This window comes from Heloderma suspectum, chromosome 11, assembly GCF_057233095.1.
Source record: "Heloderma suspectum isolate Gila_16-S chromosome 11, 16-S_ref, whole genome shotgun sequence".
In the NCBI taxonomy this organism is placed as follows: domain Eukaryota; kingdom Metazoa; phylum Chordata; class Lepidosauria; order Squamata; family Helodermatidae; genus Heloderma; species Heloderma suspectum.
This window is the reverse complement of record NC_139468.1, coordinates 33,589,500-33,601,786: the sequence shown is the minus strand read 5'-3', so window position 1 is coordinate 33,601,786 and position 12,287 is coordinate 33,589,500. Positions and strand designations below refer to the sequence as shown.

General features: G+C 43.9%; 1 protein-coding gene across 1 annotated transcript in view; it reads right to left on the bottom strand.

Annotated features, from left to right (window-relative positions):
• Window positions 1-11,663, bottom strand: part of IGF1R (insulin like growth factor 1 receptor) — a 251,807-nt gene extending 240,144 nt beyond the window's left edge. Inside the window, exon 1 of the mRNA XM_084817400.1 lies at window positions 10,750-11,663. Within this exon, the coding sequence (XP_084673526.1) occupies window positions 10,750-10,843 (94 nt within the window). The 5' untranslated portion in view covers window positions 10,844-11,663. The remainder of the gene's footprint in view (window positions 1-10,749) is intronic.
• Window positions 11,664-12,287: the final 624 nt, after the last annotated feature.

Sequence of the window (12,287 nt, the reverse complement as noted above, 5' to 3'; positions counted from 1 at the left end):
TGGCTATTAGTCTTGATGGCTACGTGCTACCTCCAGTACCAGAGACAGTGAGCCTATGTGCACCAGTTGCTGGGGAACATGGGAAGGAGGGTACCGTTGCGCTCATGTCCTGCTTGTAGGGTCCTGATCAACAGCTGGTTGGCCACTGTATGAACAGCTGGGTTCTTCTTAAGTTCTGCTCCTGATGTCATAAGGACATAAGAACTGTATTCTCTTTTTCCCTGTAAACCCACCCTAGAGCACTTTCCCAACTCCCACCTTAGCCTCAGTTAAGGGATCAGGCCCATTACACTTCCATCAGCCCAATGTTACTGCAGCCCTTACTACACCCTCCCCCAACCCGGTGCCCTCCAGATGTGTTGTAGCTGGACTACAACTCCCATCATCCCTGAGCCTGCCCAACACATGTGGAGGGCACCAGGTTGGGGAAAAGTTGTCTTACGACAATAGAGCCATTCCTCAGAAGCAGAAGACATGCTTGTATGCGGAAGGTCCCACTCCCAGGTTCAGCCCCCAACCCCGGCATCTCTGGGTCAAGCAGCTTACATAGTAGGACTAGGAAGTCTTTTAGAAGCAGCTCCCCAGGATTTCTGGCAACTGGAGCACAGGTCACTGGGCTACATCAACTGGCTGCCATGGCTATAAAAGAGTTCCTTTATATCTAGGAAGCTTAAAAAGCTAGATTATCACTGCTTTGTGTTTTGTTTTAATAGCAGGATTGTTTAAATAGTGAAGATAGGAAGGAGTCAAGAAGGTCAGTGGTCTATTTGCCGAAGCACAGTAGCCATCACCTCGAGCGGCATCACTTCTCCGCATCTTGCGCCAGAAGCGCTGCATCGTGCTACACAAGCATGGCACTTCACTTGATCTTCCTTACCAAAAATGGTTCCCCCCACCATCCCCGCAACAAATAGCAAACTTCAAAGCGTGGCAGATGTAGGTGAAGCCAGCTGGGCCACAAACTCAGTTCGCACTTCTATGTAAACAGGGATATCACATGCCAGTGAGCTGTGGCATCAGCAATAGGTTTGCACACGACAACCTTTTTCCCCAGCTGCTTAACGTAACTTTTTCTGAACATGCTTTGTTGACATCACATCAGAGACGAAGCCGCTGGTTTCAACTACTCATCCCCTCAAAATGGAGTCGTGTAACTCAAGCTGCTACTACTAGCATTCATTCCTGAACCATTAGGAAAAACAACAACACCTTAATCCTAAAGGCATGCACTCAGAAATAAATGCCAATTGACAGGATTTTCCGTCAAGTATGCTTAGGATCCCAGACGACGACCAGTAGAAGTTTCTTTCTATCAGATCTCAAGGCAAAGTAAAGCACTGGAAAAACAAACCCAGAACACACACATTTAAAAAACAGATTTTATTTTCTTGTAAGAGAAAATTAATTTAACATCGGTAAGCAGCATTATCCAACTCTGTGCTCAGTTCAGTCAAGAGGCCTCCCTAGTGGACGCCCATTCAAGAGCATCCCCAACATTCCATCAGGTTCAGGTGAGAAAGCACTGGGAAGCAGGGCTATCCCGCTGGCTCCAAGAGTCCAGGAATGTTCAGCTCCTCCTCTCCTTAAAACGTTTTTATTCCAGCTGGTCGTTATAAGAACTTTGTAACTAAGAACTAGTGCCCAAGTTTGCTTTTCCCCTCCCTTCCCTCCCAATCGCTTTTCCTTTGGTGTCATGTCTTTAGAGTTTAAACATGAGGGCAGGGTCTGTCTTTTGACTGATCTTTTTGCGGGACTCTAGGAGCCCTTTCCAGCTAAAAAATGGGATAAAATCCTTCAAATAAATCAAACAAGCTTTGTTTTCAAGCTTGGTATTCTTGGAACAGGTCATCTAAGAGGGTGGTTCTCAATCATCAGGGACTACTTGAGAAACCAACCTACTTTGTAGTACATTTTAAGCATCTTGGCTAAAATCCCCAAACCAGGATCCACAGAGCTATTCCTTTAAGATAACCAGTTTAAGAAAGGTTTTAGTTGTTTTTGCCTTGCCTCACCATGACAGGTATGCATTCCTTCTGTCTCTATTGTTTTTACTGTTGCTGTTTTTAATTGCTTTTATCCACAGCTTGCCACTTGCTAGTCTAGCTGGTTTTGCTTCTATTTTGTTGTTTTGTATTATATGTTGTAATTTCTAACTAGCCTTCTTGAACTGGACAAGGAAAGGCAGGACTAAGTATTGACTTGTGTTTCGTTTATAGAAACGGGTATTCATCCCCTTAAGTTTTAGCACTGGAATCATGTACGCACACTTTAATAATTAAAAATCCAAGGCGGCTTACAAAATAAAAACTACAGAAAGCACCCAACGATTAAGAATTAACACTAAACTGCCACAGCAAAATATTTTAGAAGTGCATTTTCTATTTGATGAAAATTCCAGCAATATGAGATGCTGCACTCCCAAGCCTACACAACTTGCAAGGCATCCACGAGGCCAACTGCAGCTCAACAGCCATGTGGGCCCATCAGTTGCTCAACAAGCCCCCATTTTGCAATCCAAGGCAGGCAGACTGAATGACACAGGAGAAGGCTTGACTCCCTGATGTACCTGGCTGGTGAGGTAAAGGTTGTTCAGACTTACCGTACCATGTGCTGTTCGGACATCCAGCACTCCAGTCTCAGTTGTTGGTTTAAGAAAAAGGAGTAATCTAAACTATACTATTCCTTTCAATGATGACCTCTCTGCAGTTCAGCACAAGCTATTTAACGGCATGTTTTCCCCCAAGCTATTTTAGTTAGAATACTTCGATTTACACCTGCTATACAACGTAAGTATGCCATTATTTTTTTTTTTTTAAATGAACTACCCAATGACATTTTACAGTCAGGGCCAGAAATACTGGAACAAGGATAACTGTTTTGGCAGTTGGCCTCTGTACACCACCACATTGAAGTTGAAAGGACACACACCCAGATAGGAGCGAAGTCAGGACTTTCAGCTGTAATTCAAGGGGGTTGACAAAAGTGGGGCACTAACCATTCAGGAAGGACAGCCAGTGGCATACACACACACCCATCGTTGGTGGCTCATAAGCAATGGAACAAACCAACATCATTTCAAACTGAAGGATCGCCTTTAATACCTGGATGAAAATCCTTTGCAGTCAATGACTGCCTGAAGTCTGGAACCCATGGACATGACCAAATGCTGAGTTTCCTCCCTCGAGATGCTTTGCCAGGCCTTGACTGCAGCTGCCTTCAGCTGCTGCTTGTTTGTGTGCCTTTCTGCCTTCAGTCTTGTCTTCAGTAAGAGACAAGCATGCTCTATTGGGTGGAGATCAGGTGACTGACTTGGCCATTGAAGAACATCCCACTTCTTTGCCTGGAGAAACTCTGGGGTAGCTTTTTCTGTATGTTTTGGGTCATTATCCATGGGCAATATGAAGCAGCATCCTATCAGTTTGGCATCATTCGGCTGAATCTGAGCAGAAAGTATAGCTCTCTGCACTTCAGAATTCACCCTGCTGCTTTTATCAGCAGTCAGGTCATCAATAAACACCAGTGACCCGGTTCCATTGGCAGCCAGACATGCCCATGCCATAACACTGCCTCCACCATGTTTGACAGATGACGTGGCATGCTTTGGATCATGAGCTGTTCCTATCCTTCTCCATACTTTTCTCTTCCCATCATTCTGGTACAAGTTAATCTTGGTCTCATCAGTCCAAAGAATCTTATTCCAGAACTGGGCAGTTTGCTGCCCAAAGTGTTTGCTGGCAAAGTTCTTGAGCACTACCAGTGGTTTGCACCTCGTTGTGAAGCCTCTGTATGTATATTCATAAAGCCGTCTCTTGACTGTAGATGTGGACAATAACATCCCTACCTCCTCAAGAGCGTTCTTGACCTGGCTAGATGTTGTGAAAGGGTTCCTCTTCACCATGAGCAGAATTCTGCAGTCATCCACTTAGTTGTCTTCTGTGGTCTGCCAGGCCTTTTGCTGTTGCTGAGCTTGCCAGTTGATTCCTTCTTTTTCAGGATGTTCCAGACTGTTGTATTGGCCACTCCCACTGTTTTTGCTATCTCTCTGATGGGTTTATTTTGTTTCCTCAGCCTCATGATGGCCTCCTTCACTTGCATGGACACCTCTTTGGACCGCGTGTTGGGAGTTCCAATGAACAGCTACCAAATGCAGATATAACACTCAGAACCACCTCCAGGCCTTTTATCTGCTTGATTGGTCATGGGGTACCCAGGAAACAGGCCACACCTGGCCATGCAGCTGCTTGTCAGCTATTCATTCCATTACTTATGAGCCACCAATGATGGGTGTGTGTGTGTATGCCACTGGCTATACTTCCTGAATGGTTAGTGCCCCACTTTTGTCAACCCCCTTGAATTACAGCTGAAAGTCCTGACTTCGTTCCCATCTGGGTGTTTCCTTTCAACTTCAATGTGGTGTTGTACAGAGGCCAACTGCCAAAACAGTTATACTTGTTCCAATATTTCTGGCCCTGACTGTATATGTGATCAGTTTATCACATATACATTCAGTTCCTGTGAAGTTGAATTAAACAACTCGTAAGAGACTGCTTGGATATGGGGAAACCCAATCCTCTATAAGGAACACACTTCCCGAATGAGAGAGTAAAAAGGTTCAAAAGTTGCCATGAACTTAACAGGCGGCCTTAAGCAAGCCACCATCTCTCAGGCTCACTCACTCTGCCCCCAAATCTGCAACACAGACATTCTACCCAACTTTCCAGGTTCTGGTTAAGATTATAACGTGAGGCACTCTGAACCCTTAAGAACAGCTACACAAATGTTAAAGGGGGAAGGGGGAGATACTGTCTTTCCTAAAGGCCTTTAATCTATTTTAGTATTTCTTACCACGTTCTATCCAATGTTTAGAGTACACTAATCATATTAGCAAAATTGGTCTCTGTAGATTTTGTAAACAGAAAATGCTATCTTTTATCTGTGTCCAGAATCACTAAGAGAATGAATTCAGTTTGAGTTTTCCGATAACATCCACAGTAGTCGTTCTTAAAAAAAAAAAAAACAACCCAGTACCTCTGCAAAAACATGCAGAGCTTGCTAAAGTTGTTGCTCTTCTAATCTTATTGAAATAAGGCTTCAATCCTATGCACAGATTCCTTCTGAGACAACATACACAGGACTGGGCTCTAAAAAGCAGCTCCCAACCACCCATCCACATTCAAAACTTCACAACCAACACTCCACCTATGCAAGATAGACTAAGCAACCTTACACAAGAGCAGATCTGCAAGCTTGGGACACCATCTCCACCCTTCAAAATGACCGTGCCATTGTTCTTTGAAATTAACTTGAAAGTTCCCTTATTACTCAACCATAAGAAAACCTCATCAACTTCCCACTTTTGTTAGGATGTCATACAGCATACTGAAGGCAACTGGCAACTTTAAAAGCAGGTTTTAAATTATACCCAAAAGTGCTTGTGAGGTTTTGGTAGGAGTTACCAAGTACGTTTTCTAGATAATGGACACCAGAAGTTAAGTGATATTGCTCATTTTTTAAAATACACAGTTTAGCACACTTACTAATAAGTAAGCCAGAAATCACACGCACATTTTAAAGCTCTTTAAATGGCACAAGCACAAATCATTGCGGTCCCACTGAAGAGAGAGAGATGTACTTCCCACCGCTCTCTGCTCTGCTGCTGGCTAAGATGACAAAATGCTTCCAAGTAAAGTTTTAGTGCAGATCTTTCTGTAAGAAATATTACCTCAAAAACCATAACCACAAGAATGTTTTGAGCAGGCTGCAATACTACTGTTCTTTTAAAGAAGTGTCTTCATATGGGGAAATAGGGAAGGGCATTCAAGCTTTGAATATTTAAGATCTCAATGATGAAATCTATTCTAGTTTAAAGGAACAGATGGAGGAACCAAATTCAAACCAGTATTCTTTGTTCTCTGTTTAGCCAAAGCACTTGTGATAGATTTGGTATGTGTGAGTTTTACAGTAATTTTTGCTAAACTTCTTAGGAAATATGATTACTCATGCTGGGTTAACTAAGCAGATAAAGAGAAAATATTCCCCCTAAAGAATCATTATAAGGTTCCAGTGTCCAGATTAATAGAAGTACTCCCTCCATCTCTTATCTAGTAAGAATGTCCAAATGGATCAGTGCTCTACTGGACACCTATTTTGATCCTAGGCGCCTAATTAAAAGGCAGTCCAACAAATGCCTCCATTGAGCATTTAGGAAGAGGTAGTGCGGAGGTTATTTCAGCCTTGCCACAACATTACGCCTCCGTCAACAAAACTTGGAATCTATCAGGTACACTTTTCCTTTAGAATAGTCCTGGGCTTACAAGAAAAGATTCTCTGTTCAAACATCATAACCAAAACATTGGTTTGATGAAAAAGGGAGTCTTGATCATAGAGTTCTGCAGGTACAGAAAGCCTTTTAATCAGAGCACGATGGTTGTTTCCTTCAAGATATCAATTTCAAATCAATTTAAAAGCTACTCCACAGAATAAAAATGTTCTCAATTAGTACAGTACAGAAAGCGGATCCATGTATTTAACATGACCGGTTGTTTTGCTGTTTTAAGCTATCTGATCCACAACACAGGTAAGTGGACGAGCTAAGCCTACAAATGCACCAATCCTTCATACTCTGAAGATGTTCTACTCCTATCAGTGCAAGCTTGTAAACAGATGTCTACCTGGTCACCTGTGGTGGGAACTGCCTCTAGATGATCACATTAAAAAGCTTCACAGAAGCATTTTACCCTCTTGCAAAAAACATGTTTCCCCTATAGAGCATGAACATCTAATAAAGGAATATGTGGGTTGCCAATTTCTCCCTAGCTTAACTTTTGTGAACTTATTTTCAAGGCTCTTCCAGTGTAACATCTAGGTACACACAACACATTTAGGATCAGATCAGAAGGTTTCTCCACTTTAGGGCAACTAAACTCACTTAAATCCACATGTTGAGCTATCCCACCAATTCTAAAAATGTGTTTATTCAGAAGCTAGCCCTGTTTATTTCAATTAAACATATCCAAGTAGATGCACTTAAGGTTTCATCCTTGGAGATGTAATACTGCATCTTCTCACTTATTAGCTCCCATTAAAAATTTGCTTTCGGTGCCATAACATCCAGAGCCAAATCTTATTGCTGTACGTCTGGACAAAGCCTTTGACCCATGAATACCCTGTTGACAGTACTTGCTCCTGCAATTCAACTACTACCATCCTCAATCCCCAATTTCATAGGAAGCATCCACTGTCTACTAGAAAACTACACAGTCATCACAGCATCTAATAATTTATGCAATCCTTTGCTAGGGTACCAAAACATTTTGCAGCATCCACAACTCGATTAAATGAAAACAGACTGGTTTGCAGAGCAGGCAGTCTGCAAGAACTGAAGGGAGCAGGACGAATTCAGAGCACTGAGTTCATTGACATAATGCCTTACTGATGGAGGGGTAGAATATTTCTTTGCAAACCATCACCTAGGATCCCGACCGGCACATTCCCTTAGTGGTGAAACCATTTTACACTCCAGTATCTAAATTACGCAGGGAATTACCCGATACGGTCACTCAAGCTAACCATATTTGCTTTATCTGCGAGTACTTTAAGAAATATTGATGTTGATACTATACACATGAGTAATTACAGGTATAAGGGGTTTACTCTAAGTATCCTGAGATAGAGATCTCTCTGAACCGAGCTGAAACATGCTCTATTAAATAACACAGTTTCAGAGCAGAAAACACAGGCCACAACTGGGATAATTTCCCCATCCAACCGCACTCCCAGTCACACAGATCAATGAGAAATGGAGGAGGCTGTTTTGATTACAAACCAGTCTATTGTCAACACGAATAGCAGGGTTGAATGGACCTTCAGCTCTCTCTACAGCAGCAGCCTAACAAGCAGGTGAGAATTTAAGTTTAGGGTCCATGTAAAACCTACCTCAAGCTTAAGAAGCCCCCCATCTGCTTGGAAAAATCTTACGTGCAATTTGTACCATCACACAAACACCTGCACTCAAACGTGTTGTTGCTACATCAAGAGACATCTCAGCAAAAAGGACTTTTTCTTTAAGGGTCGACACTAGATCCTTCCTTCCCAATTTGTATTCTAATTATTTTGCCTACCAATCCCATTACAGCAACTTCAGAAGTTTATTAATTGAACATTGCACAAACCACACACACTGCCGTCCTACATTATCTTGGTTCCAACGTTTGTGTATTCCTATTTAGGAATGCATGGCTTTTTATGACCGAAAATGGAAGAGCCGACTATGACACATTCTATGTAAAAAAAAAAAATCACATAAAAATTAAGACTAGATGTTCCTTCACTACTATGGGGAGGAGAAATAATACAGTGTGGAGAGAAAAAATCTACTTAAGAAACCATTTTTCTTAACACAAGCAACAACAAAAAAACACAAAAGAGGAAGAGGGTGGGTATCTTCTTTACTATCTGTAACACTCAGCTTAAGGACTATTCCATCTAAAAATTATTCTTTTTTTAATTTAATTGCCAAAAGGATTCATTTTAATAGGAATCCAAACTAATCTAAAGAGAAGGGGGGGGGAGGTCTGGCTACTAATACTATTAAGAAAAGAGTTGCAAAATGGGACAGTAAAAGTTTGCGTTTTATACCAACATCTTACAAATGACACCTGGCGCAAAATTGTTTTTTAGATGTTATGGCTGCATTTACCTGGGAGTGTGTTCTATCGAACTCAATGGGGCTTACTTCCAAGTAGGTGTTTATAGTATTGGACTGCACACACACTTGTTTACCTGCCTGCTGCTCAATTCCACCCCACTGTTAAAGACAGAGAAAACGGTTTTAACATTTCATTATTTCTTCCCCTCCAAAACAAGGTGTTCTGGGCTCTCACCCACTGGTCTTTGGGGAGGAGGGGGAAAGAAGGTCAAACAAAACCATTTCAAAAATCGATCTATTTTCACCTCATGGTCAAAAAAGAAAGCAACATATACATAGTAACACTGCCTCCCTCAAGCTTTGCAGTAACCGATTCAAGGCTCCTTATGTCCAAGAAGGAAATCTCTCTCCATATTATTATTTCCAAATAATAATAATAATAATAAAAAAATCTCCCTTTGGGATGAGAAATGTTTAAGACAAAGGAGGCCCTTTCCCTTTATACAAGGGCATTTTATCACCAAGTTGAAGGATCAACAAGAAAACCAACCGTTAGCTTTGATTTGTGTGTGTATTTTTCTTAGTTTTTATGGATTTGCAAACTGTAGGGTGAAAAAATATTATCTCTTGCTCACACAGTGCCCACACTCACACAGTGCCCAAGCATTAGGAGACAGAGGTGGGCAAAGCACAGAGTTAAAATGGTTGCACTGAAGAAGCCCACTCAGCACCCCCCACTCCCCTGAAGGGAGTGGACTGAATAAACCAAATTTTTGGTGGTGAGGGACCCTTTACTAAGTAAAGAAGACTCTCCTCTCTCAGATTTTGGGTATTCAGACCGGCAAACCACAGTGGATAGCTGCAGAGTTAGATTTTAACTGCAAGCTGTACATATTCATTTATGTGCATTTAGACTCAGCCCCCCACAAATTTCTTTTAGGACCCAAGTGTTTGAGGTTTGAGGCAAAGGTTTGAGGAATCCAAATTAAGCCTTAATCAGACTTTTCAAAATTCCCCCAAAGCAGCCAAGGCAGACGCTGATCCTGAAAAGAAAATTTTAAAAAGAGATACCAAGACAGACACACACACATACACACACACACACACACCTTTGTCCACACTACGGAGACTTAACCATTAGCAGAGCGTTGCGCACCAGCAGGGCGCGCACACAATGAACCACGTTTTCGCAGGAACTTAAGACACGTTTAGACACAAAAGAAAAACAAAACGCAGGCTGCGGAGGGAAGCGCCCTCGGCCAGCTCTCCCGGCTGTGTTTACAGTTTCATCTCCCGATCTTCTCGATTGCTCAAATACTGTCGGGACTCGCGTTTCCAGACATCAATGCATCCACAAGCCACCATCTCTTTCCCCCAACCCCCGCCCCACAAAACACCCTTAAGCCTGCATTGTTGTTTACGCAACATCCTTCTCAGAAACCATTCGCCTTTCCACCACCACCCCTTCGGGCAACTCCAAACAGCCTTCATTCAAAATGAAATCTCATCTAAATCCGTTTCATTTTTCGTGATGATTTATAGGTTATAGTTCTTTTCGTTATTTAAAGCCCTCCTCCTCCGGAATAACACGGCTACCACAGTGTTAGGAGGACACCACTGTCTCCCCTGTTCAGCCTTTAAAATGTTTCCTACGCAGTACGGAATTTTCGGGAGGTTACATATCAGGTTGAGAGGAAACCATTTTTTAAAAATTATTGTGTGTGTGTGTGCGTGTGCGCGTGTGTGTATACGTGTGCGTGTGTGAGATATACCAGGATTGAATAGTCCTGGAATGCATGTCAACAAATGATTTATACCGAGTTCCTTTTTTCTAAAAAGGTTCAAAAATTGATTGTGCATTTAATTAATTGGAAACCACCAGCAAAAAAAATACGCGAATCGAGAACCCATTTCAAAATACGCGTTATCGAGAACCCATTTCAACAAGTCAAACAAACACGCGCGTCTGAAGTCACCCCCTTCGCCTCTCCTTGCCACCCGCAACGCGAGGACCAGAGACGCACGCCCACCCGAACGACCACCCCCCTGGGTCCCATTAAAGTAGGAAATCCCCCCACCACCGCCAAACCCACAATACTCACTTCTTCCATTTGCTGGCCACAGGCAAAACGTGGTCAAGATCACCAGAAGCCCCCCAAATAAGGTCAGGGACCCTCCTCCGGCGCCAGACTTCATTCCTCTTTTTGGATATTTTTAATTTGGAAACAAAACTGCCTTTGCAAAAGAAATTAAAAAAAAAATCCAACAGTTATGTCCTCAAGACTTCTCCCCTCCCCAGAAAATAAAAATAATTATAATAATAATGAGGAGAAATCCAAGCTTCCCTCAAACAGCTCAGAAGGAGGGGGAAAGAGATTGGAAAGAGGGGAAATGTTTGGGAGTAAAAAAATAGGTTGATTTCCCCCCCGCTCTTTAGGAGGCGAATTTCTCTGTGCCCCTCTGGATGAATCCGGGAGGGGGGAGGGGGAGTCAAAGCCTGTTTTGGTGCTTGCAAAATAACAGCCTCCCCCCCCTCTTCTCCTGAGCCGCCGCCGCCACCACCTCCTCCTCCTCCAACTACCACGAGAGGCTGGAGAAAGGTCGGAGTAGCTGCGTTCAGCGCTGCTTGCAGTCATCCAGAAGTGGCAAACATGAGGCACGTCGGAGCAGGCAGTCCGCATCTTCGACCTCCATCTTCCCTTTGCTTTCCCCTACCCGCCCCCACCCCTCTCTAAATAAAAACGCAGAGGCAGGGTGGGGGGGAGCGACGTGCGCGCGTTTTTCCCTGTCAACAAAAAGGAGAGTTCCACGGATCGAAGGCGCAAGGAGCGGAGCGCGGGTTTCGGCGCCAAAAAAATTACGCGGTTTTCACGAGATCCAAAATTGCCGAGAGCGGAAACCAGGTTTCCCAAAAAGCCAGGTTCAATTTATTTCCTCTCTGATTTTTTCCGCAAGGAATCCGAGGCTGCCTTAAAGGGCTCTCCCGATATCGCCACCCCTTCTTGCTTCCTTGGTTGCTTCTTTTTTTTTGCTTGGGAGCTGGAGACAAAATGCGGAATCAAAATGAATGGAGAGAGAGAAGAGAGGCTTCCCCCACTCCTCTCTCCCCCTCCCCTTTTCCCAGGCTCCTTCCAAAAGGGAAGGAAGGGAATTAAAAAGAGAGAGGTCCCGACACACGAATGCGAGGAGGGGCCCGAGACGGATTCTCAGCAGGGCTGCCCCTTGCTCACCATCCTTGGAAGGCGCCGGTTTGCCATTTGCAACGAGGACGGGAGAGGGGGGGGGGGGAACACACGCAAATGAAATCCACAAAAGGGCCTTCTTTCTTTCTTTCTTTCTTGCAAAATGCCTGCTGGTCGCCGGTTCCACCCAAAAACGGAGCAGGAGACGAAGCCGCCTCTCGCGCTTTCTTCCCTTCACTCCGTCCCCCGCTGCCCTGTCTCTCTCCGGCCAAGCCCCAAGGCAACGCTCCCGACTGCGAAGGAGCGCGCGCGAGCGAGCGAAGAGGAGGCTGTTGTCAGGCGCGCGCGAGGAAAGGCGCCGGCCGCGCCGGTGCCCGCTCGGGGGAGAGCGCGTGGATGGATCCGGTCGCTGAAGGTCAAAGCTTCGGAGCGAGCAAGCAAGCAAGCAAGCAAACGCC